We start from the raw sequence: 26,806 nt of genomic DNA, 5'->3' as shown, positions 1-26,806 counted from the left end.
GGGCAGGGCGATAGAGCATTATGGAGAATTGAGACACCCCTTAACAACTAATCGGATTTGATTCACATTATTTTGTTGATGGGTAAATACCATATACATTGTGCCAAATGTAGAATTACTCAGCCCTCCTTGTCACCATTTACGATTGACTTTAAAATGTTATTATTATGCCTTAGGAAAATAGAAACAAGCAACTATGCGAGGGAAATATGTACAGACGTTACTAAATACCTATTGTTTTGATTTATAGTCCTTATTTGTGCTCATCTGTGTTTTTTGGATGGGAATTCCATGTTTTTACCAAATATTAATTATCTTAGTGAGTGTTTGTATTTTAAACTGTTCTAAAAAACTAAATTTCTGGGTTGTTTTTTCAAATCATAACGCCATGGCCCACTGAACTCCATGCCTTAGGCATTACTGACACCCAGGGGTAGAAATAGCGCACAGCACTGATTGTTTGACCGTGGAATCTCAACCTTACATCCATCCTTTTCCGATCTGCTTATCCTCACAAGGGTCACGGGGCGTGCTGGAGCCTATCCCGGCTGCCTTGGGGCAGTAGTCGGGCTTCACCCTGAACTGGTTGCCAGCCAATCACAGGAATCTCATCCCATGTCTCTTAATTCAAAACTGGATTTTAAAATTAATAGCTACAGTATATCAATTCCATATTATGTTACATATTTTGCTGAGAGGTCTATTTTATTTGAGGAAGTTTTTGATAACAGAATTAATGGACAACGATGACTCATCAGATTCTATGCCTAACCAGCCACGTTTTAAGATTATAATTTCAGAATTGGGTTTCTGAGACAAACCATGATTCACCCACAATGGAATTTAAGGACATTAAATATGGCACAGTATAGGAAAACAAGAAAAGGGAAATATCGCCCAATACTTTGATGCTACAGTAATTGCAAAACAATTTATTTACGTTTACAAGATTTTGACCAGTATTTTCAGGTTTAAAAAAAAGCAAGCCTTGATGGTAAATGATAATATAAAGACTTTATTTTCTGATGATGCCTCTTTTTTATTTTAGTTATGTTTGTTTGATTATAATTAATTGATGTATTATTTTTTATTAATGCGGTTAGGAAATGGTATAACTTGCTACGCACAGTTTGATTTATGTTGAAGTATTAATTGTTCATTCTCTTAATCAATTTAAGGGGCTGGGGGTTTGTCAACCCGTGTAGTTGTTTGGTTGCCTGCTTGTTTTGTTTTTCTCTTTGTAATTTGATTTTCATTATTTTGTTGTAGAAGTGATGTCCTCATTTACCATATGTCTAATCTGTATTCACGGGATGTGAAGTACATGTCGTTAAATCCCAATAAAAAGACGTGGAAAAGAAATTCTGCCTTGGTCAATGTGGAGACCAGCAGAACATACCCTCCAGCAGCGCATCTGCCAGTGTGTCTGCCTCCTTGTCTGGCAGTGCGTATGCCTCTGGCCGCTTCGTAAAATAGTCTATCCAGCACACCACAGAATGATTACCCCTGTCCGTCACAGGAAAGGGGCCCATAATTTCCACAGCAATCGCCTCCGTGGGCGCTTCAACCATGTGTTGCTGAAGTGGTGCATGCGGCAGGTGTTATGGGCTGCACTCACAACGCCGGCTAAAATCCTTCACATTCCATCGATGCTGTCCCGAATACAACCCTTGGTGCAGCCGTTGGAGGGTCTTGGTGCTGCCAAAGTGCCCCGAGCCAGTGCCCTTATGGCATGCTCTCAGCACTCTCTTTCTTAGAGCTCCGGGCACCACCACCGGCCACCTCTCCTCCCCTGGGAGGCTGGTACCTTCCACGCATACTGCAGCACGCCGTCCGTCCATGCGTCACACAGCGGACTTGCTCCAAAGACCTTTATTGCCAACAGACAGTCCCATCACACCTTCCCAGGGTGGCCTGCTGCCACTCTGGACTCACTGTTGCATAGGGTTGAGATCACAGTCCTCTTCCTGCTTGAGTCCACAACTTCCAAGGTGCAGAATGAAGGTCAAGCAGGAATCTCTTTCCCACACAACTCTAACTCTTTGGCATGCCACTGGTTGCAGTACCTGCAGCCACCTACAGCAAATAGTCACCGAGAAATTGCATCAGCATTGGTGTACTTAGCCCCAGCCTGATGTACCACAGTGAAGTGGAAGGCCTGCAGCTCCTCCAGCCACCATGCAACTTTGCCCTCTGGTTCCCTGAATGACATCAACCACTTTAGTGCGGCGTGGTCTGATGGCGAAGGGCACGCCACACAAAGAGGATTTGAAATGGTGTGCAGCCAAAACAACTGCCAGCAGTTTACGTCTTGTGACACAGTAGCATCAGTCACTCTCACTGAAGGTTCAAAAACAAATTCAAAAAAATAGTACAAACAACCTACATCAATCGGAGTTAAAATGATAAATTCTAAACATTAAATATAATGATAAATCAGAACTAAGTTGATAAATAGAGAAAGGTATTGAAATATCCATTATGAATACAAGAGAAAATTGACACAAGAGTGCCAGGGTGTGGATGTATATAATCCCGATACGAACCAAAAGTTGTAAAAATATCACGGTTAAGGGTAAAGTATGAGCCTTAATGGAGACTTCTTTCTTCTTACTTTTTTTCTTTTCTGATTGATATAAAAATGATTTATTTTTTATATCATATTTTTATATGAACTGTAGGACTAGATACGTTTTTTACTTCTTCCTACTCCCTTGAACATAATAACTGTGTTGAATGAAGACTGATTTCTTTCTTTTATACTATTTTATCTACCGGTACCTTATTTTCCTGTCAAATTATTACTGTATATGTTTTATGTTCAATAAACAACAACAAACAAACAAGGTGCGGCTGAAGTAGGCAACCACTCGCTCACCCATGGCCCTCACCTGTGAAAATACCATTCCCATGCCAACATTGTTAGCGTCCGTTCACGAGGGCCTTTTTAGGCTGGAAAATTCCTGCTGACAGTCTAGGTTGGTTGACTTGAAGGACATGGAACAGGGACGCCCCGATGCAAGAAAACCGCCAGCCCCAAAAAGGTCTTAAGCTGCTTCTGGTTTCTTAGGACTGACCGGTCTTTGATGGTGCTGACCTTATCTTCCAGCGTGCTGATGCCGTCACCATTCACTCGGTGGCCCAGGGACTCCACCTCTCGTCACATACAGTGAAATTTTTCTGGGTGGAGTTTCAGTCCAGCTCCCGCAATTCTTCCCAGTACCAACTTCAGATAATCCAATCCGGTCTGAAAGGACCCACCTTGGACAAGGACGTCATCAAATACACCAAAGACATTTTCCTGGGAAGGTTTGAGAGCATCGTGTCCATCAATGTTCCCGGTGCCTTGCACAGTCCAAAATTCATGACCTTAAACTGCCAGTGTACTCGGGTGGTGCAGAAAGCCATCTTTGAGCCGGACTCAGTGGTGAGGGGGACTTGCCAGTAGCCAATGCACAGGTTGAGCAATGGGAACCACACAGACCCTGAGACCAGATCCAATGTCTCATCTATCTGTGGGAGTCCAACTCATTCTCACTGAAGGCGAAAATATTCTCAAAGTCCCAGAGCACCTGCCACAACTGCTCCCACCGCTCGACATCCAAGACATTGCACTTCCTTTGTCAGATGGACCGTATCGCACCAGTCCGGTTCTGTGCTACCCGACCTGGATACATTTGGCTGAAATGGCTGAGCCGGATGTCATTGGCCCCCTCAGTGGGCAATCCATTGCAAAGTCTACTCAGCGGTGAGGGGAAGCATTGCGCAGATTGAGCGATGAGAACCACATGGACCGTGAGACCAGATCCAATGCCTTGTCTATTCGCAGAAGCGGATAGCAGTCCTTGCTTGTCACTTTATTGAGTGGACTGCAGTCGCTTCCAGCGTGGTATGGACCTCCTGATCTGCGTCCTCCTGCTGGGCCAGAGGCAAGCGTCGGGGTCGTATCTTTACTGGTCTTGCATCCCTGGTGTCCATTCCATATTCTCACAAAGTTAGTGAGGCCCACCTCATTCTCACTGGTGGCGAAAATTTTCTCAAAGTCCCAGAGCACCTGCCACAACTGCTCCCTCCTCTCGACAACACACACACATGTTTTTTTTGTAAAAAAGCACAATGGCCACAAAATCAAGAATATTTTATTACTTCATCATCTGTTTGAATTTGCACTTGCTCTCAATTAACAGGTTAAATCACTACAGTAACATTTGAAAACAATATGTACAGTGATATTAACACACAAAATTAGAAACTATTTAAAATTGCTCCTTGCAGAGCCTGCTCTACATCTCCAAACTTAGTTACATTTCTCCCTCCGAGAGCCGATTTGCATCATTTCCAATCCTTTATCGAAATTTAAATGGACTTTTTCTTGAACAGAATACGAGCCACTAAACTGCTTCTGTAAATCACCTGGCTGCATGTGCAGCTCTTCACGAGGGAACAGTCAGAAGACAGTTAGTGTTGAAAGGTTTCGTTCTGTTTAAACACTAAGTAGTGAGTATACTTTTGACAGTAAAATGCATCTGGATGCTTTTTAAATATTACAAAATCGAATGCAAATTTGATGGTGCATCTAGTGTTACCAATACCCAACAGTTAGTCCATTGCTACAATGCCTTATGAATCAAGATCACCTAACTACAGAACCACCCATCAATATTTAGAAGGGAAAGAGCCACACGGGCACAGCATCAATTATCCTAAACATACCTCACTTTTACCCCTTTGTTATTTCCATTAAAAACACCACAAAAAGATCATGACTTGACTCTGCCCCAATCAAAAGCAGAACAGATTTAGAAGCTCGAGACCCAAGAACTAGCATCCCAGTCAACACATAAGCTTCAATTCAAAACGTTGTATCTAATACAAGGTTTCTATCCCAAAATGGCACATAAAACCAACAATGATATACACCTTCACCAACTAAGTTTCAGCAGCACAGGGTTAAAAAAAAGGGAAAGATTTAATCTGCTAGAATGAGAAGGAATGTGAAACCAAATATGACAGAACCTTAAATGACACTTCAATGTTTACACCAATCCTGAAGATAAATTCACTGAAATGTGTTCTATACAGTAGATTTGTTGTTGTTTTTAATATTGGTCCAGTGACCTGTGCACTTGAGGAACATCAATTTGAATCAGCAGGCCTAAAACATGTGAAACAAAATAAGGGTAAAAACAACACTTTCATGTTAAAAGTAACCAAAAACACTCCAGCAAGCCGGATTTCATTCCAATCTCTTGTACTGTCACCAAAACAAATTGGAAACATGTTTATATAAACCACAATGTTGAGTATGTATCACTCTGTTCTGTGCGTAAAATACACTCAAAGCTGGTGCACTAAAATAAAACCTTGTTAGCGCAGCAGGTTGAGGTAGAAAGCAGCACTTGGAAAATTTGCATGCAATGAGTCATTAGGAAATTATTCTAAAAAATGTGACAAAGAGTTCCTAATTAAAAAAAAGACTTAAGGAGGACAGAAAGGGGTTTCTACAGCTATTTTGACCACCATACAACGTTGATGACTGTGATCAGTTGGACACAAAAAAAAACTAGTACAGGATGACTGACAACCAGCTAAAACAACCAGGGATCACTGTTCACACATATTAAACAATCCCAGACATACACACCTTTTTTTGGGACCGTACAGCAGCAACAAGCTAATAAAATGAATTAACATGACCATGACGGCAGGCCTGAATCGTGTTAATTGTATAGCCCATCTTTATTTGTCCAGGGAATTGTCATCTTCTTACAATAAGCCAAAATCGACAATACATTGTCCCACACACGCATAATATAAAAGGGTTTAGGCGCTCAACTTCAGCAATCTTGATTTTCAGCTGCTTAAAAACAAAATTGTGAAGTTGATTCAAAAACAGGCAGTCAGTCCAAAAAAATCTTCAGTGCTCACGTGTTTCAGTTCAACCAGCAATGTACTCCTCCTCCGCTGTTCGTCATAGCACTGGTGGGAGTTTCCTGTCACAAGTCTGTGACCTTATTCTCGACGGCGGCAGCAATTTGCTGTAGCCTATAACCAAGCTGCATCTTCTGGGCTGTGGTGTCCTCCTCCAGTGCCGTGATTATCTGTGGGCAAGTAAGAAAATGTGTGGTGAGGTTGTGGGGAAAATAGGCTCATTGTGACTTTGAAACAAGAAAGTTAGAAATATGTAACCCACCATATTTATACTCTAATGTTACACACCAAATGCCTGTGAAGTGGAACACAGCCACATTGCAGTGGCTCCACTAAATGGAGCCATCACTATTGTTTGTAACTCAGATACAGTAGTGTCATTAGCGTTCCCACTCTTTTGTTGAAATTATTTTCCAGGACTATACACTGATACAGTGTGAGTCAAGTCACCACAACATACACTAATAAATTCCACCCCCAAGCTTTACAGAAATGTTACTTTTTACAATTGTAACATTTACCGTATTTTCTGCACTGTAAGGTGCTTCGGATTAGAAGGCGCACCTTCAACGAATGGCCTGTTTTCATATATAGGGCGCACTGCATTATGCTATCATACCACTTGGCAGGTCTTCATGATTTGCAACACCCCTCCATCATAACCCTTTGCGCTCCCTAACGTTTGAATGAAGTGTTTTTATTGTTTTATACATGTCCTCGGCTAGGCCTCAGTTTCAAAAGCAGTCCTTGGTCCTTGGCCTTGGCCTCGGAGGCAAGTCCTTGGTCCTTGGCCTCTGAAAATTTCTCAAGTCCTGGGCCTTGCCCCGGAAAATTTTCCAAGTCCTTGACCTTGGCCTTGGCCTCGGAGTCAAGTCCTTGGCCTTGGCCTAGGGTTGCCGGTCCTTGGACACAACACTGATATAAATACAAATTGCATTACAAAACAAATGAAAGCCAAAAGTTCTGAAGACAACAAAAAAGCATACAAACCTTGTGGTCTCACATCTAAAGGGAGCTAACTATCTTTACAAGTCTCCTTCTTCCTTCATTTAGTCAGTAGTTAACTATGCTTTTGGTATTATCTTTGTTTCATAATGGCTTGGCAGAGCTCACAAAGTAGTTGTCCGTTTTGAGTGTGAGTTGGCGAATTCACATGTCAATTAGTGATGGGCAGAACCCTTTTAGGTTACAATTAGTTCCTGCGTATAATCACCACTAAATGGCGTAGGAACACACTAACGGAAACAGCTCAATGGGGAATACAAAAAGACTGTGACACCAGATATAAGGCGCGTTGGATTGTAGGATGGACTGTCTGCTTCTGGGAAAATTGAATGCTTTTACGTGCGCCTTATAGTGCGGAAAATATGGTATTTTGTATTTAATCAATGTTTATTCCTCTCCCTCTTTATTTCTTGTACTTTCTTCACAAAATATTTTTATATGTTCCAAGAAATTTGAAAAAAAAAATCGTTCTTGTTTACAGTGACTGTGCAGGTGATGGGAGGCCAAGCCAATGCCAGCACCTAGTGGCGTTCCGTCAGGGACTTCAAGGCCTTCTCTATAGGCGCAAACCAGTGGCGGATGCTGGTCTGTCAAGGAGCGGAAGCTCAATTTAAGCCTACATCATAAAATGTTTCGGTTTATTTATACGTGAATTCGACTCTCCGTTCCTTTTCAAGAAAATGATCTGTGACCCTATGTTGATATCAGTCAGTCTGCGAACACAAGCAACTACAATAAAACCCACCAGAAATAAAAGATTAATTTGTCGCTCCTAGCTTTCAACAAAGAGAGTGTCGCTAAAATGATTAGAAGAAGTCTCCAGTAAAACTCAGAACAGAATGAGAATTGAAAAATGCTCCCACGGATGCCTACACCAAAAGATCGGTGATTGGCTCATTTCGCTGTCAATCAAAAAGAGATTCAGCCTCAGACAGATCATCCAATCATCATGCAGAAAAGCTCAGCGTCCGGGCCAGCCCATAAACGCCCACTGTCCATCGACTCCCAGAGACGCTGACTCGTCTCGTTTCAATGCATTAGGACAAACCTACTGTGAACTCTCGAGACGGCTGCGGACGCTGGGCGTCCACACAGTTTAAAGTGCAGTGAAGCTGCTGGAATGATTGAAAAGAAAGTCGCGTCATAACCAGTAATAAGAAGCTGATTCGCAACAAAAGTTGAGCGCGTTGTAGCGCATATTTAGTCAATGACATGTACACACAATTGTATGTTCACACATATATTTGATCACTTACATTTGGACATTTTAGGGGAAGCTGAGCTTCCCTTGCAGTCTTAGAGCAATCGCCTCTGGCGCAAACACTTTTAGAAATACAGACCTACATTTGCAACTTAAATGAAGTGGAAATAATTTATTTCAAACAGTCGTTTGTCTACATTTCATTGCTTAGATCTTGGCCGTGTGGCTTCCGTGCTCTGCGGGTTAATTCTTTTTTTTTTCCTTCAGCTTCAATCGTACATATTATTTAATCTGACACCTTCAGAATGTCTAGTGCAGGCGTCGACCACACACACACACACACACGCACACGCACACACGCACGCACGCACGCACGCACGCACGCGCACACACACGCACACACACACACACACACACACACACACACACACACACACACACACACACACACACACACACACACACACCACTGAAATCGCTGTTTTGTTGTTATTTATTTGAAGTTTTTATATTGATAAGAATTGATTGTGAAGTACTATATTGTATTGTAGAGGTTTGGAGTTATTGTGGTGATGTATTGGAAGATAAACGCCACTGTGTTTATAGAGGTGTTCACACCGCAAGATTTGGTCCGGTGCTACGGCTGCCCCAGTAGAGCGTTCACACGTGCAAATTAGCTCCGGCGTAGCCCCGGAAAACAGCTTACACTGGACCAAATTTGATCCACCTCAGGGAGGTGGTTTAAAAATTTGCTCCAGAGCAAATGCTCGTTTGCGAAGCAGCACCGATGTAAATTTGCACGTGTGAATGCAACTGGGTTAAATTTGCTCCAGAGCAAATGCTTGTGAAGAGTTGATTACGTACGGCGAGAATGCGTTGCTTTTGTGCTCTGTCGGACTTCCGTCATGTGTTTCTTTAATAACGACACAAGACTTGGCTGGTAACATCTTTCCTTTTGTAGGAGACTGGACTGTCTCGGAGTTGTTTGTGTAGTTTGTTCCTTTGTTGTGTGTTCACAACCCCCCGCCCCCCATATAATTTATTTTGTGATTTCCTCTCTTGATTTTCTGTTTGGCGCATTACGTGTTTGCTTGTCTGAGTGTCATTGAAGTCATCGTTGATTTACGTTTTCGGGGGCAGTCACTCTCGAGCAGAAGGCACGGAGACCGAGAAGGAAAAGGACGTGCCTGTCCAGTAGTCGCTTGAGTTGTGTGTACGTTTTAAAAAGAACCAACACGACAGCTCATTTGTTTTCTGTCGTTTTGCTCCGCTGCAGAAACTGCCGTGTGAACGCAAGTGGGGCTGCACCGACGCTGTGCCGGTGCTGACACGCTCAGCGGCTTTGTACGTGTGAACGCTCCACACAATTTGCTGCGGTGTAAAATATATCGCAACAAAATACATCGGTGCAGCGCCGGAGCAAATGTGTGCCGTGTGTTATTATTATTTCTTTTTTTGGTAACATCCTTAAATATGTAAAATACTCTTCCATGCCACACATCGAACTCTTTCGCATCGATGTTTGCGGGTGAGAGTGTTTGGAACGGAGACGACACAGAAAATCGTCTGTGAATTTGCAAGGGTGTTTTTAGGAAGAGTTTAGTCGCATGCTCTGCAGTGTAAACGAGCCCATATTTATCCATCCATCCATTCATTTTCTGAACTGCTTTATCCTCACAATGGTCGCGGGGCGTGCTGGAGCCTATCCCAGCCATCTTCAGGCAGTAGGTGGGGTACACCCTGAACCGGTTGCCAGCCAATCCCAGGGCACACAGAGACGAACAACCATCCGCACTCACACCTACACCTTGGGAAAATTTAGAGTGTTCCATTAACCTGCCACGCGTGTTTTCAGAATGTGGGAGGAAACCGGAGTACCCGGAGAAAACCCACGCAAGCACGAGGAGAACATGCAATTTCCACACAGGAAGGCTAGAGCCATAATCGAACCTTGCACCTATGCACCATGAGGCAGACGTGGTAATCAGTGAGGCGCATTATGAATTGCAAAACATGGCAACTATTTAGCAACAAAGGTTCTCCTTCAGCAAGAATGGGAAATAATTCCACCTATAATAATAATTCCACCAATAATTCCAAAGCTTCTTTCATGTCTCCTTACAGTTGTCATGGTCAGCTCATTAACGGGCTCTATAAAAGCTTGGTAAGGATTTTTTTCATATGACTTTATTGAGGTTTTGTAAACATCTTTAAAACTTTTTTTCTTTTAGTCATTTTAATAATAACAGAAAGCCACTATTACGTCTTTTCAATGTTTTGAAAGGTTTCTGTAAATGTGTTTAAATGTCGTCAATTTATGTTCTTTTACTCATTTATGTAAGCGACTTTTGCTTTCTCTGCTTTGCTTCAGGTGTCATTCAATGCCGCGTTTGTAAATGCTTGTAGGTATTGTTTCTTTGTTTGTGCGAATCACACTCAGTTGCCTTCTATATAAAAGGTGCGAAATGAATAAAGCTGCCTTGGCCTTCTATTTGGGGTGCTGTGCCGGCTAGAAGAAGAGATGAAGCAGGAAAGCGCTACAGCTCGGTGTTGCCCATTGAAGGCAGTTGAAAACACACATTTACGTCCGTTTAAACCAGTGGTTCTCAATTATTTTCTGTCATTCTCCCCCAAGGAAAGGGAAAACATCTCGCACAACGCATGACTATATATAGTATAATTTGTCTACTATCAATTAGCATGTTTTGCAATGCACAGCTTTTCGAAGCGAGGTTTGAAGCAGGACGCAGCAACTCTCGGCTCCTGCTCAACGTGTAGCCGGGACCTGTATTTTAGTTTACTGAAGTAGCAATCACAAAGCCGCATGATTGTTGGCAATATTCGGCACGTTTTCGCTGAAAAAAACTCAAGCAGCTTATCAGCGTGATTGGGGTGCAATGTCTAAGTGACGCCTTAATTTATTTGGCTTCATGCTGTCCGCTACCAAAATTTTTAGACACAGTAAGCACATCGATCTTTCTTTGTCTGCCACCGCAGTCACATTGAAGCCAAGCGCTACATACGCCTCGTCATATTTCCTCCCTGAGAATGCTCCCTGCGCAAACTCTGCCAATGAGAGCGCCACTGCCCCCTAACGTAGTGGAGGTGCAACTGCACGTTATTTTAGGACAGTAAAAAAATAAAAAAAGCATGTTCCCCGAAGTCAAACGTGCCCCCCTTGACGGAGCCTCGCACCCCCCCTAATGGGGCGCGCCCCACTATTTGAGAAACACTGGTTTAAACCAATCTGCGTTCACCGACAACACAATAAGCAGAGGGAGGAAAAATAATTTTCGAGGACAGGTTTTCCAGGGGTGTTTCCTTTTTTCCCCTCATTTTCCATGTGTTTTCAATGGCTGGAAAACTGATCTATCGTTTTCAAGGTTTTCCAGGACATGTGGGACCCTTGTCAGCTCATGTCGCTTGTTGCTCAGCCTTGACTGAATGCGTTCTCCAGTCTGAGCGGTGTTGACCAAGCAAGATTGTTGACATTCTTTCTTCCTAGTTATGCAAACAGGCTTCCCCATCCACTTTTTGCTGGAGTTCATTGGGCTCAATCCTAACACTCATAGGCCACATGGCTATCCTCATACACATCATCATGCACATATCCGACTGATGCACTGATAGATCGCGCATTACGTACCTGGTCATAGTACTTATTGATGTACTTGTAGAGCTCATGCAGCGCAACCAAGTAGTTCAGTTCTCCCGAATAGTTCTGCAACAAAAGTCATATTAGCAGTCAATCCAAATCATAAAAGAGAAATGGACATTTTGTGTTTTTAAGTAGCATTTTATATTCATATGGATCTACCTCACCCAAAGTTGAACATTGTATCGTGAGACTTTATTCGATTTCAACCCAGTGTTTTTTAATTTTTTTATATACCATCACACATCACCGTAATGGTAGAGAGAAATACATTACTGTGTAGGAAGACCACAGAATCAGAAATGTTCATGCAAAGTGGTAAAATGCAAATTTGACTGCTCATTAAAATACTGGTAAAAATAAACAAAGGATGAATATATGGATGGATGGATGGATAGATGAATATATTCAGAAAGTCCTGTAAACTGAGTTTCATCTTTATGGCAACACATAGGTAAAAAATAACCTGAATTGGGTCAAAAAGGGACCAATGTAACTTTTTGGGTTATTCACATAACCCCAAAAAGTGGGTCAAATAAATTAATATAACCCAATAAGGTGGGTCGAATTAAATAACCCAAATATTGGGTTGTTTTGTACAAAACTCTCCAAAATGACTTGTTTTGTGGTTTAGTGACTTGCCACAACTTTGTGGGTGAAATAAATAACCCAAAAAGTTGGGTTGATCCCCTTTCGACATGTTTTGGGTTATATTTGGCCATAGCCTGGTGTTTGGTACAAGTATGTTTGTTCCAGCTGCTCAGAGAATATGGCTTTCAGTTGAGTGTTGAAAATGGACCTAAAAACATTGCCTGTACAATTACAGACGCTCCCCAACTTACGAACGAGATACGTTCCGAACGATCGTTCGTAAGGTGAATTCGTTCGTAAGTTGCTTCAGTGCTATATTTTGTGTGGAATGTATGTTTAAGGCTTATATAAGTATGTTTAAGGTTTATATAAGTATAATAAAATGAAGTTTAACTTACTTTTGGAAGATGTACTCGAAGGCTTAAGGAGATGATGGAGGGCGAGGAGAAGGAAGAGGAGGATTTTATATCATGGGGCCGAGAGGGTCTTCGTCGTGGCTGGAATGGGCTTCAAGAGTTACTTCCTCCTCCGTAACATCAATGAAGGAAGAAGTTGAGGGTCCAGGAGAAGAAGATGAGGGTTGACGAATATCTTCCTTGGAGGGTGTAGTAGAAACTGGCCGAAAGAAGCGATCTAACAACGATTGCACAGTTTTCTTTTTTTCTCATCATAAATGATGCAATAGCACTGTATGGCATCATTCATTTGATTTGCAACCTTTGTGCAACGTTCAATATTTGGGTCTTGCTACTCGAAGAGTGCGATGGCTTTATCTACGAGCGAAAACCCCTCGGCCAAGAGTTCCGTCTCGAATTTCTTCATGGGGACAGGCGTTTCATCCTCCTCCTCCTCCTCCTCCTCCTCTCACAGCGCCTCACGTCGGTATGAGCGGCGGAAAGAAGCACTACTCGGAAAAAGGCGCGCAATACAAAATCTAACTTACAGCATCTCTGTCCGAACATTTTTCGACATACCCGCAAAAATGTTCGTATGTACCGTTGTTCGTAACTCGAATGTTCGTAAGTCGGGGAGCGTCTGTATAATAATTATCCTCTTTTGAACTCCCCCATCCCTCAATAATGTCAGACTTCATTATCAAATCCAAATACAAATCCTGTCAGATAGATCCCCTCCCCAGAGTCCTGGTCAAATCCTTGCTGCTTCCTTTCATCTCAGTCATCATTCATTCTTCATTGTCCACTGGAATTGTTCCTGTCCCCTTCAAAATTGCAGCTGTCACTCCAATCCTGAAAAAAACTGGTTCAGATCCAAATGATTTCAAAAACCTACAGCCCATTCTCACCTTCCTCCAAAATTCTTGAAAAATTGTTGCCTCTCAACTTCACTCCCACCTCACTTATAACAATCTGTACGAACAATTCCAGTCTGGGTTCTGTCCCCGTCACAGTCCAGAAATAGCCCTCATAAAAATCCCTAACAACCGTCTCATGGCAGCAGACTCCGGTTTAACCTCCATCCTCATCCTCCTCGACCTGAGTACAGCTTTTGACTCCATTTCTCACACATCCCCTTTAATAGACTCTCCACCATAGGCATCACCCACACGCCCCTACGCTGGTTTCACTCTTATCTCACTGGCCGCTCTCAGTTCATCCAACTCAACTCTTTCACCTCAGAGTCCTTCCCTGTCTCTTCTGGTGTGCCCCAGGGCTCTGTCTTTGGACCCCTCCTCTTCATTATCTACCTTCTCCCCCTTGGCAATATTTTCCGTAATTTTGGTATACACTTTCACTGCTTCACGGATGACACCCAGCTGTACCTCTCCAGCAAACCCGATGCCTCCCTCCCACCTTCCTCCCTCTCACATTGCCTCTCAGAAATCCACTCTTGGTTCAACCATAACTTCCTCAAACTGAACAGCTGATAAAACAGAACTCCTGCTCGTCGGTACCAAATCCACCATACACAAAGCCGACAGTTTCTCCCTCACAATTGATAGCTCCACTGTCTCCCCCTCCCTTCAGGTTAAGAGCCTGGGTGTCATCCTCGATAACTCACTATCTTTCCACTCCCACATCAATAACATAACCCGGTCCGCATATTTACACCTACTATATGTAATATCTATCGTCTCCATCCCTCTTTCACCCCTCACACCACCGCTATCCTTGTCCACAGTCTCGTCACCTCCCATATTGATTACTGCAATTCACTTATTTTCGGTGTCCATCACAAACTCCTCCATAAACTTCAACTGGTCCAGAATTCTTCAGCCCGGATCATCACTAGAACCCCCTCCTTTCATCACATCACCCTCACCCCAACCGACAGATCCACTGGCTCCCTGTCAAACTTAGAATCAATTATAAAATACTTCTCGAAACAGTTAAAGCCATCCATAACCTTACGCCACCCTATCTGTCTGATCTTCAAATTTACGTTCCCTCTCATTCCCTCAGGTCCTCATACTCCCTCCACCTCTGTGTACCCTCTGCCCGTCTCAGCACAATGGGGTGCAGAGCTTTCAGCCGCTCTGCCCCCAAACTCTGGAACTCACTTCCACCCAACATCCGTAATATTGATTCCCTTCCGACATTAAAATGCCATCTCAAAACCCACCTATTCAAAATCGCATACTCAATTTAAATTAATCTCTTCTTTTATTATTTATAATTTTATCTGTGGTTTTATTGTTTTTGTTCTTGATTGTAAAGGGTCCTTGAGTGTTTTGAAAGGCGCTTATAAATAAAATGTATTATTATTATAAGCATTTTTATTACAGTGATGGTCTGTTTCTGGAACATACTGCATTTCGAATATAACCGATCCCTGCACTCACCCTTGAGAGTTCAGCCAGAGCAGAGTTCATCTCCTGGTCGCTGGCAGAGATGGTCTGCCTGATGTCAGCATAGTATCTGCAATAACGTTACGTTGGTTGACAGAGGTTCAAAGCTGCTTCATGTGCACTCGAACAGACTTTGTACCAAAAGGACATTTTTCAGTCGTAAAGGAAATGTGATCATACCTTTCTACCATCTGTTTGTAACGGGGGATATCTCTAGCATACAGCAACTTGTTGATGGGAGAATCCTGTGTAAAAAGGCAGTGCCATTAACATTGATTTCATGTCGGACCCCAGAATTCTAACTTCTTTGTGGACTAACTTTTCAATCGCGAAATAAATTATCGGATGAAAAGCCACATCATTTTTTTGTTGTTGTTGTTTGGGAATTTGCTTTGCTTACCCGTCCCAGTTTGTGCTCAGCAATGGTGCAGGAGTCCATGAAGGTCTGAGCGATGACCGACAGCACTGCGTCCACATGGTCTGAGGCTTGCACGTCAAATATGAACTGGGGATTTTTCACAATGTTGATCCAGAAACGCAGTGGGAGACTAGAATTACATAGGATACATTTGCATTCAACAAGTTACACTGGCCGGTTATTTCTAACAAACCCATTTTAGACTTGAATTAGATCTTTTAAATGCATCAAAGGGCTGCAACATCCTTTGGATATTTGTTAAAGGCAGACTCAGTAGTCTTGGTCTTGTCTCTATACTGCACCTGTTGGTCTTCCAAATGTGTATCGTCTCTGGGTCAAAAATACTGTGCTGACCAGCTTGGTCATCCAGCAAGTCAAAGAAGTATTTGACAGCCAGTGGGACGGGTCGACTGGTGCTGAGGATAACTGTAAACAAATCGTCTACGAATTTCTGCAGTGTCCCCTGACAACCACAAAGGAAAGGAAAGAGGGACACAATCATTTCACGCATGTTTTGCAAAATTGTTTCTGACATACGTATTTCTTTATTTTACAATATTCCCTTAAAGGCCAAGTGTGAAGTAATTTCATGAAATGCCAAATAGGGTCACAATGAAAGTACTTAAACATGATTTAAGCAAATAAAGCATGAAAAAATAATTTATATGTTGTATATTTGACAAAATAATCGATTTTCCGAAGTTCCAGCCTGAAAGGGGCGGAACCTGGAAGTGATACGTCACATGGAGAACAGCGATGGCAGAGCTCCATACGGCCACATGCAAAGCATTTCAAACAATGATTCAAACAGCGATACAAGCGCTCGATCGAGCGCAAGTGAGGATATCCAAGTTTTTGAAGAGTTGGATGAAGAAGAGGATGTTGGAATTTTACATGTTGGACCTTACATGTACGAGCCAGACGCTAATCAGGATGCAAACAATGTGCCCAGACGACCTGACATGGAATGGAGACAAGACCCATCAAGATTGGTAAGATATAGGCTGGTATTATTTTTATGATTTGAAGATGCAGGCATGTGCACATAATTTTATGTTTTTGTCTATCTGATGACATTGTTTAAAAAAAAAAATCAGACTTCATGTTCAAGCAGTTAGCCTACTCGGTACTTGAGCATTCTTTTTAGGAAATCATTTTTTGACTTGTACTTGAGAGATTTTTGTAATGACATTTTTAAAATTCGTACAGTATTCCATCCATATATTTGTATATTTTGAATCAAATGTTTTCATAAACAACAGAATTATTGATCGGTATAGAATCAAAATCGTACCAAGTATGTAGAAGACACAAGGAATTTGTCTCCGGTATAACACGCTGCATTAGTATCATCATAAACAAGGACATGACAAATAAGTATGGCAGGATATTCCGTAATGTAAGTGAACCGTAGTGCGGTGCTACCACCCAGTGACAACTGTGAGCAATACACTTAATCACTCAATACATTTATGCTCATGGTGTCATCGCTCAGTATTTTACTTTTTTTATTTTATTTTTTATTTCAGGTGTACTTGTGGTAAATGCCAGAAATTGCCTACAGCAGTCGAATGTGTTTGCTGCCATGAAATTCAAGAAGGAGTGACTGTACGTCGACAAGGACAGGAACACTTCAATCAGGTGCTGGACTGCATCACCGACCATCCTGGACTCAATGCTGTGTGCCTAGACCAATATGGATTACAGGTGGCATGGATGACCTACAAGCAGCAGTACAAAGGCGAGGCATTTGATGGGCCACAGGATGCGCTGATGCTGGAGGTTTCTTGGTCAGGACAACCGTGTTGAAAATGTGTCTTGTATCAGGGCACATTTTCCACCACCAGGACAAAAGTCAGCTGTATTTAAAGGGTTTCGTGTTTCACAGAGAAATGTTCCAGAACTGTGATTTGGACTGGTTTTAGAGTGGTTAATGTGGACATGTTGTCTATCACAACAAAATACTGGAATAAAAATAAACAAATGAAGACAACTGAATACAGGGAATGTATTTTTTTTTTATTTCCTTAGGAATCTAGTCTGGTGCTCGGCAATAAAGGTTGACTTGTCCGGTCTGGTCTGTTCAGTGCTGCTGTCAGAAATTGCGGGTCGACACACACGTGACCAGTTCTGTACTTATTTTGAATGGCAGTCAGTTTCATCACCTCTGACATGCAGTCATTCACATAGTCTACAAAAAAACAAAAACAAAACATATTGGGATGATAAATATTTAGACGACATATGGGTTATACTCAGTATGTAATGCATCTGCCTGGAATTACTTTTTATTTCATAACTTACCATAAGTTGCATCCACCAGTATCTTTCTCAGAGAATACCCACCACTCTTATATTTGGGATAAACGATACAGGAGGAGTGTATTCCTTCCTTTGTCACTTTCTGTGGTCTGCCAGCATTTTTATTATATTGCATAGCAGCAAGAATTATTCTGGAATAGAAGAAAAAATGCCGTATCTTATTTTTAAAAAAATTGTCAAATTTTGATGAAATAACTTTATATCTCAAAGTTCTACATTTCACTATAGTCTACATTTCATGCATATCAGTTTTCTTTAACACACCTGCTTTTCATTCCTTTGTACGAGAAGTGGTACATCTTTGGGGCAAAGTGATTCACCACACTGTGAAAAGCTTCCACGCCACTGGTCTGTCCGAGGTGAGACATCTTCATGACATCGTTGACAAACATGGTCTTTGTCAGGAGTTCCACCACTGCGACATTGACTTCAGTACCTTTAAATGAATTTACAAGGTATGACAATATTTCTATTTTTTAGGGTTAACTCGCAGGCAACATCTAACAAAAAACAAAACCTGGTAATAGCCATGCCTTTTCTCTAGTAATTGGAGGATTTAAACAACTATCGTGCACGTTCTGCATGTGGTCCACACATGCCAGCCACTTCTGCTTCTTTTCCTCCGGTGTCTGGGAGGAAAGTGCACACCAGTACAAATGGCACTTCAAAATTTGTACCCAATCCTTCAGGATCGACATGCTCTTCTTTTTGGCCAAGGAGTCCAGTTTCTTGCACATACCTGTATATTTAATATGATATGAAAACTCGTGAAGTGACGTGCATGATATATGACATAATCCCAAAACTAGCGTACTTATAAACATTGAAATACACTAACCTTTAACAATGTGCCAACAATCATAATAATGGATGAATTGCGTCCAATTCTCCCTGATCCATTTCCCCACCTGGCGCTGGCGATGCCTGTCGGTGACGACAACTTTTGCATTGAAGCCTTCCAACTCCGAACGGCATCTTTTCAGGCCCTCCAGTTCCATTCCCCCAGTCTCGCTACTCTAAAGGATAAATTCAATATGCGTCATGAGACTAAAATAATTGGCATGTAATTATGCCGCATATAATCTGCAAAGCAGCTCACTGCCTACGGGCAAGTCGCACAGTTTTCCAAGAGGACGTGCCATGTTCATTCATAAACAAAGCAGCGCTGCCAACCTATTGAAATGTACTTCCAGAACAATTTGTCTGACTGCCATTATTACTCATCGCTGATATGAATAGCATCGATCGGGGTTTGCCTCAAGCCGAAAACTAACGTCGCTATCGCTAGCTTCTCCTGTTCAACGTTGCTAGCTTCTTGAGTTAGCTTTCGGCTAACGTCGCTACCTTCTACTGTTCATTCCACAAGAGTTGGCAGCTATGCTTTGACAAAATCATCAGCTCGTTTGCCTCGAGCCAAAAACTAACGTCGCTAGCTTCTGTTCAACGTTGCTAGCTTCTCGAGTGAGCTTTCGGCTAACGTCGCTACCTTCTACTGTTCATTCCACAAGAGTTGGCAGCTATGCTTTGACAAAATCATCATCATCTATCCAAAAATCACACTTACTTTTTTGCAAATCCTTGATCATAAACAGACCGGTTGAGAAAGCAGTCATCTTTGAAGTGGAGATGGCAGAGAACACTCGTCGATGATGGCGTGAAATTCATTTGCTTCATGCGAATAAAAGATGTCCATTTAAGTGCCCTGCTATCCTTCGGCCACTGGCACAACTTTTCTGTCGATTGCGAACAACACATCGCCACACACCGCCGTGGCATCTTACCAACAAGCAATGCAACAATGCTGTTCAATGGAAGGACTTCCCTCGCATCTCTCCATGTGACGTCATTTCCGAAGATTGCCGAAGAAAAGCATTTTTGTTGTCAAGGGCGTTGCTACGGGTTAAACAAAGAATCTAGAAGGACTGCGTTAAAAAAAATAACGGAAATATGCTTATAATTGTTCAGCCATTGATATTACTCAAAAACATGGTTGGCCAACTTTACTTCACACTTGGTCTTTAATGTCTATCAGGATAATTGTCCTTTAAGCGTGGAAAGATCATGACTGTGATTTTATATTTCTGAAAAACTTTGTTGTGCCTGTCATTTTAAAGGACAATTTGTCCTGACCTGATAGGATGCCCAAGTCTGGTCCTTGAGACCCCTATTCAGTCTGTTTTAGATGTCTCCCTCCTCCAATACATCTGATTCAAATGATCAGGACCATTATCGGGCTTCTGCAAAGCTTACTGATGAACTATTGAACCATGCACACCAAAACCAGCAGACATTCAAATAGCTTCTTATATATCACCATTAACTCTCGAAACAATTGACTCCAATTCTATAGTGGCACTTTGCATCTTTTCATTTTTGCACACCCCTGCAGGACAGTATGACCGTAGTGATCATTGTCGTTGATCAATATTCCACAGCACTAGACACTTTAAAGCGGCGGTCACCAAACCCCTGGCCATGGACCGGTACTGGTCCGTGGGTCATTTGGTACCGGGCCGCAGAGAAAGAATAAATGAGAAACATTACTTCCGTTTTATTAATTTCAGAATGTGAAAGATATTTTATTTTGAAAAAATACTGGATTTTCTGTGAAATCCGTCTACAGTATGTCACACTTGACGCAGGTTAAGGTGCGCTTCTCGGTCACCTGGTTACTGCTAAAATGAAACCCAGGAGCGAGCAAAATGAGTAAAAAAAACAATGGTCTTTGGAAATTTCTTTGGGAAGGGGAAAAGGCCAGGAGACAGAAGAGGAGCCTACGACTTTCAAGAAAAAGAAGGCTGCATTTTATATACATTATCAGGAGTCCTACTTAACATACGGATTTATGTCAACGGGAGATTCCCACGCACCAAGGCCACTCTGCATAATATGGGGCGATGGTGAGTTGTATTTTTCATGCACTTTGTATATGCGGAGTTTCTTATTTTGAAGGCACGTTTAAACATTACCATAGCGACCAGAGAGTGTTGCGGACAGATATGACGTTCCTCGGGTCATGATTCGTGATTTCGCTTTAAAGCGCTCAAGGACTTTTCTGCACAACCAACGTTGAACTAGAATTAATGCCACAGGTCACTTAAAAAATGGTGCAACGATTTTCTACATCAACTGCACAACCGTCATTGTATGAGAATGAACTGATCACTTTATCTCTGCTTGATGACTCTCCACATTATCGCGCAGCTGTCATTGGGTGGTACTACTGCACAATTGTACATTATGGAGAGTCTTTCTATACTTTATATGGCATGTCTTTCTTTATCCTAGTTGCTTGTTACTCCAATACCGGTGTAGCTCATACTACCTTAGCCAACAAAGATGATTCTAATGCTGAGACATCTAAAATGGGCCGAATCGGGGTTCTCGAGGACCAGACTTAGGAACCCCTGTTCTAGCATAAAATAACTTACTGCTCTTGTGCATTATTTAAATGGAGAAATGTTAACACCAGACAGCAGACATACATTTATGGAACCCCTGTAGGATTTGTGCAGCAGCCTGTGTGTACCTTCATGGAAAGCAGGCGAGTCAGGTAGATCTCTGGTATGGCCTTGGCCCGCTCTCGTTCCCTCAGACTGCCCCTGCGATGTTTGGGCAGCTCAGGCTCTTCGTTGGCCTTCACCAGATGCCAGAGTCTTACACCGCCTTCATCTGCATCCTCCAACATCGGCGTTTCTGTCACAGTGAAAATGTTTCAAATAATAGTTTTTTTCCACACATTCAGAGAAGATGCTCCATAAATTCAATTTAAGAATTTAGCTTCTCCCCAACATGCAAAGGCACTTGTCAGTCAGGAAATCTCAATTCAATATACTTCCTCGACAAAAATTAAGACTAAGCTTTGGCACCATCTTGTCCCTACTTAGAAGTTGTAGAAAGAGTACAAAAAACAATGTCCGACAGATGGCTTTGTTTGTTGGGGAGAAGCTAAATTCTCATGGGTAAGTAATGGAGCATCTTCTCTCATTGTGAATGCAATAATGCATTTTCTGTGCTTTTTCCCCCCCAAAATCAAACAAGACAATTTGAAAGGGTAATAGTTTGAAATGACTTAAGTGTTTTGGGACAGTAGTTTGCAGCATATTTGCTGTTAAAACTACTACTATAGGCAGTTATAAACATTTGTAAGGGGGCGTCTTATTTGAGTAACTTTGGTATTTGCGAAAGGGCTCGACTCGCACTATAAAAAAGCAAGTTTAGAAACTGTTTCTCTGAGTAAAACGTGAGCAAATTCCATAGGAAAAAAAATAAGGTGAATTGCAAATAGGTGGTGATAAACTGTACCTGGCATTACCTAAATGCATGACTGTCAGGCTTACATGAACTCATGTTTAGCCTTTTCCCCGAACATAGAAAGTGGAGAATTAGTGATTAAGAATAAGACATGTGGAAATTATATAATTTACAAAAATGTCTGACTTATTCGCAAGTGAGCTAGAAATAGAGCCCCGGGGCGCTTGTGTTTTTTGCGCCTGAAATGGGCAGCATTTTTCACAGCCCCGCTTTGTTCAGCGGAAATGTCGGTGCCGTTGGACAGTCTGCGACTGGATGGATGGATGGATGGCTTGTGGAGTCGACGATGAGAAGAAAGGAGCGTCAGCACAGAGCGCCGATGCGTATGTGGAACTGGGAGGCGAATCGGCGCTTGGAATTGAAGCGGATTTACATGGGACAGGAGAAGTGAGCCAATCTCTTTTTCGTCAATGGATGCTAGAGCTTCTTGTTTGCTTTCAAATTTAGCTTGTAGCAGACGTGTGCCCAGCATTACGTCGTTAATCCACTGGTGAAAGGACACTTTGATTCTCTCCTCTTTCATCTAGAACCGCTTCAAACAACAAAGCGTATGCAGAAAAGTGGTTAAGATCACGTGACTGTCTGTCTTATGTGTTGTATTATTTTGTCATTTTATGCTAGCTGTTCTGTTGATGGCTGCGCGGGTACCCGCAGCGGCTCCTCTCTCTCCTGTGTTTACACTGTGGTTGAGAGGAAAGAAATTTCATCTGTGCTGCATGTTTCACATAGAGCATATTTGACAATAAAGTTGGTTCACTTGACTCGAGGAGGCATCGACTGGCATCATTTATAATGTAGCCAAAGCAAAACCTACATGACAGGTTAGTACACACACACACACACACACACACACACACACACACACACACACACACACACACACACACACACATGTGCGCACACACGCACGCACACACACACACACACATTCGGAGGTCAATTTGGACTACAAAGCTCACTCACTCTCTCCAGCCACATAGTCGTGGTTGTCATGGTGAATGTGTTTCGTGTGCCGAGGGACCAGAGCTACTGTTGCACCATCTGGGACCTGAAGTACAGCACAAAATATAATGTTAGTATTCATGTTTATCACTTTACCACACATTAGCTCGTGTTCTCACTTGCGATGAAGCATATTTGGGTGCAAGAACTGACCTTGTAGTGCTGCAGGGTGTTGAGACGTTTCCAATTGCCTTGGACCACGGATGTTAAGTCTTCATCTGACAGGATGAGATGACCGGCAACACCAGACCTCCACTCTAAACAGTAAGACAAACAGCCCAGAGTACGATCGTAAATTATGCTTCAAATATTTGTACAAAAAGTTATTTTAGTATCTTTTACAGTGATGTACTTGGTCAACGTATTTCTGACATAAAAATGCAGCAAAGAAAGAAAGAAAAAGAAAAAAACATTTGGTCACATGCAACTGGGCACACAGACACACACGCATGGAAACGTACAAAAGTAATGCACACACTGTATAAATGTGTAAATAATTCATATACTGTACCGAAATTAGAGGTGTCAATTTATCGCGTTAATTGCGAATAATTAATTACAGTCATATTTAGCGCATCATGTTTTTTAATCGCGTTAATCTTAATTTTAATTAAGCCCAAGTTTAGCCTCCCACATTAATGCAAAGCACCCAGTCCACAGCTAACGTTAGCACCGAAAGCCTTAGCAATTTAGCTAGCCATAGCAAAGCTCTTCACCAAACTAAACTCGAGGAGAACACCCCGTGTACGAGGGATGAAGTCAGCATAGCTGCTGTGTCCTCTGTGGCCTACGAGAAGTGATTGATGTTTATCTCAGCACTTTATTTTGTAATGATGAACAGTAGTGATGGGTCCATGAGGCATCATGAAGCGTGATGACACACTGTGTCGCTGACCACTGACACCTGCTGGACTTTCAAAATCCCTGCAGGTTACCCACTTGACAGACTGAACTGAGTGATTTGATGACGAAGTGTATCCAATATCATTGACATTATTCATTATGTTTGAATCATGTGAAAATTATGTGAATGAATATGCTTGTGGGCTTTGTCTTCAAAAATCTTTATTCAGAAAAATTGAATTTGAGTCTGTTGCGTTTCTTGCATGCTATTCCCCCTACTGTGGAGAACACAATCTCACATGGTACTGATGATGCCGGCGTATAAAGGAACTCTTTTGCGAGGTGGGAGAGGTTTGGAAAAGCAGTGTGTTGGTTCCTCCAATATAACAGCGGGTCTTGACTGTGTGCAATATTTCCCTCTGCCATGTATCGCTGGACCTCAGATATAACATCTGCTGTTGCACTTCTTCCCAGTCTCCCTACCTCATCATCCAAATGTTGCCACAGGTCATCTAAAAAACTAAACCTAACAAAATTGGTTTTTAGAACAGTTTCCAAAAAACTAACTAATAATGATGAGTAACATGCCAGATGTAGTTGCAGAGGTGCTTCTGTTGGTATATGATATTTCTGTATGGCAAATTCGACATTTCACCTGCAATAAAATATGTGAATGTAAACTAAGAGTTACCTTGAAATGGATTTGAATTAGAATAGAACAAGTCATGTCAATAATCTGAGAGGCACTTGGTGAGACAAGGAGATTTGAATAAATACCTTATTCTCCAAAAGGAGATCTAAATGGTCCCACACGGCAGACAATTTGCGGGAGCTGCTCCATAATATATATGCACGCACTACGACAAGCGAGCGAGGGAGAGGTCTGGCTTGTTTCGGCAGGCGGCATCATGTCGCTCGACGCACTTCCTTATAAACACAATTTGGCGGGCTTTTGCGGCATCGATGCCCCCTGGATTAAGTCGACGCAGTTCATGTATTGGTCACTTGAAGCAGTAGGCGCTCTGACGCAGGGATTGCTCTGTGAGCTTGACACGTGCATCGAAGAATCTGTGTTTCAGGACTCATCACGAATGAACAGTGTTATTTCTGAAGTGCTAACTTACAGCACTGTGATTTAAGGATCTGTTTTATTTATTTTTTATTGTCTGAAGCAAGTTCAGTGTTGAGTACTTGTATTGCTCAGCAAAGTGTTCTCACTGTTTTTGATATGTTAACCTAAGCACTTTTTTTTATGGACCTGATGTTCTATTTTATTTTTGTAATTATTTGGAGATGAACAAAAACAAACAAAATAGTGATATTTCCCCTGGGGGTCAAAACTAAAGGTTGTAGGTAGGATTTGGGACACGTCTCAAATAAAGCACAAAGTAAATGGCTAGGACTGCATCTGTTCGAGTCTATTTAAAAACAATAAAATACTTTATAATGCCACTTTTTTTGTGATGTCAATCTTTTGATCTGCCTCAATAATGTAATGAATTTAAAATGAAAATAGTTTTTTTCCCAGCAATTTTTAGATGAGATTAAAATATATCATTCATTCATTTATTTTCCGATCCGCTTTATCCTCACAAGGGTCATGAGGGGTGCTGGAGCCTATCTCAGCTGTCTTCGGGCAGTAGATGGGGGACACCCTGAACCGGTTGCCAACCAATCGCAGGGCACACAGAGACGAACAACCATCCGGGCTCATACCACACCTAGGGACAATTTAGACTGTTCAATCAGCCTGCCATGCATGTTTTGGGAATGTGGGAGGAAACCGGAGTACCCAGAGAAAACCCACGCAGGCCCGGGGAGAACATGCAAACTCCACACAGGGAGGCCGGAGCTGGGATTGAACCTGGTACCTCTGCACTGTGAGGTTGACGCGCTAATCACTGGACCACCGGGCCGCCCCAGATCAAAATATAGATTATTGTAACTAGATCATTTAATTCCAGATGATAATGAATTAATCTCACAATTTTTTAATCACTTGACAGCACTGACCGAAATATTCAAAAAATAATGCAAAACTGGATAAAGAAATTATGGTACATTTAAACAGGCTGAAACAAAAATGGTGCACAGAAAAGTATGAGCCAGCGTAGATGATCAGGAGGGAAAGTGGCAATCTCTGTGAGAGTACACCCTTTGAGACTGTATCAATGTTCTGCGAAACCAGTCACTTGATGAGGTGTGCAGTCAACACATGCAGATTTGCAAATTTATTTTTAATGAAAAGAAAAAAAATTGCGGAAAAAAATTACATATATTGAATCAGTGGTTTTTGAAGAATGATTTAGATTGGAGAAAATATGTATCTTCCCACCCACGCATTTCAGTGAGTGTTAATTGTCTATGTATTCGATATTCCCGGGGCCAGTCTGGTTTGATGCCCTGCGAACAGCGGCGTCGATTATACCTGTTCAATTGCTATTTGACACAAATAGTGAATCATGTAGTGACTAGATGATTCACTAATCCATTCATCCATTCATTTTCTGAAGCCTATCCTATCTCTCTTCGGGCAGTAGGCAGGGGACACCCTGAACTGGTTGCCAGCCAATTGCAGGGCACACATAGACAAACAACCATCCACACTCACACTCACGCTCACACGTAGGGACAATTTCGAGTGTTCCATGAAGCTGCCATGCATGTATTTTTGGAATGTGGGAGGAAACCGGAGTACCCAGAGAAAACCCACGCAGG

General features: G+C 42.1%; 1 protein-coding gene and 1 long non-coding RNA gene across 5 annotated transcripts in view; both read right to left on the bottom strand.

Annotated features, from left to right (window-relative positions):
* Positions 1-4,121: 4,121 nt before the first annotated feature.
* Positions 4,122-26,806, bottom strand: part of plxnb1b (plexin b1b) — a 180,488-nt gene continuing 157,803 nt past the window's right edge. For all 3 annotated transcript variants that reach the window (XM_086118521.1, XM_086118522.1, XM_086118523.1), the window contains 9 exons: positions 23,399-23,502; positions 23,207-23,291; positions 21,459-21,625; positions 15,910-16,070; positions 15,590-15,737; positions 15,370-15,434; positions 15,184-15,259; positions 11,784-11,858; positions 4,122-6,101 (listed from right to left, as the gene is read on the bottom strand). In XM_086118521.1, the coding sequence (XP_085974647.1) occupies positions 5,997-6,101; positions 11,784-11,858; positions 15,184-15,259; positions 15,370-15,434; positions 15,590-15,737; positions 15,910-16,070; positions 21,459-21,625; positions 23,207-23,291; positions 23,399-23,502 (986 nt within the window). In that variant the 3' untranslated portion in view covers positions 4,122-5,996. The remainder of the gene's footprint in view (positions 6,102-11,783; positions 11,859-15,183; positions 15,260-15,369; positions 15,435-15,589; positions 15,738-15,909; positions 16,071-21,458; positions 21,626-23,206; positions 23,292-23,398; positions 23,503-26,806) is intronic.
* On the bottom strand, positions 16,145-21,439 carry LOC147200823 (uncharacterized). Of its 2 annotated transcripts, XR_015101680.1 has the most exons (5): positions 19,494-21,439; positions 18,768-18,945; positions 18,194-18,668; positions 17,912-18,060; positions 16,145-17,798 (listed from the first exon to the last, which is right to left on the bottom strand). It is a non-coding gene; the product is annotated as an uncharacterized LOC147200823 (long non-coding RNA). The 2 variants fall into 2 exon arrangements; XR_015101679.1 differs by having other exon boundaries at positions 18,768-21,439.

The sequence above is a fragment of the Hippocampus guttulatus genome, chromosome 8 (genome assembly GCF_054856545.1).
Source record: "Hippocampus guttulatus isolate MCC_2025c chromosome 8, RoL_Hgut_1.0, whole genome shotgun sequence".
Classification (NCBI taxonomy): Eukaryota; Metazoa; Chordata; class Actinopteri; order Syngnathiformes; family Syngnathidae; genus Hippocampus; species Hippocampus guttulatus.
Note: the sequence above shows the minus strand (reverse complement) of the source record. Positions and strands in the feature narration are given on the sequence as shown.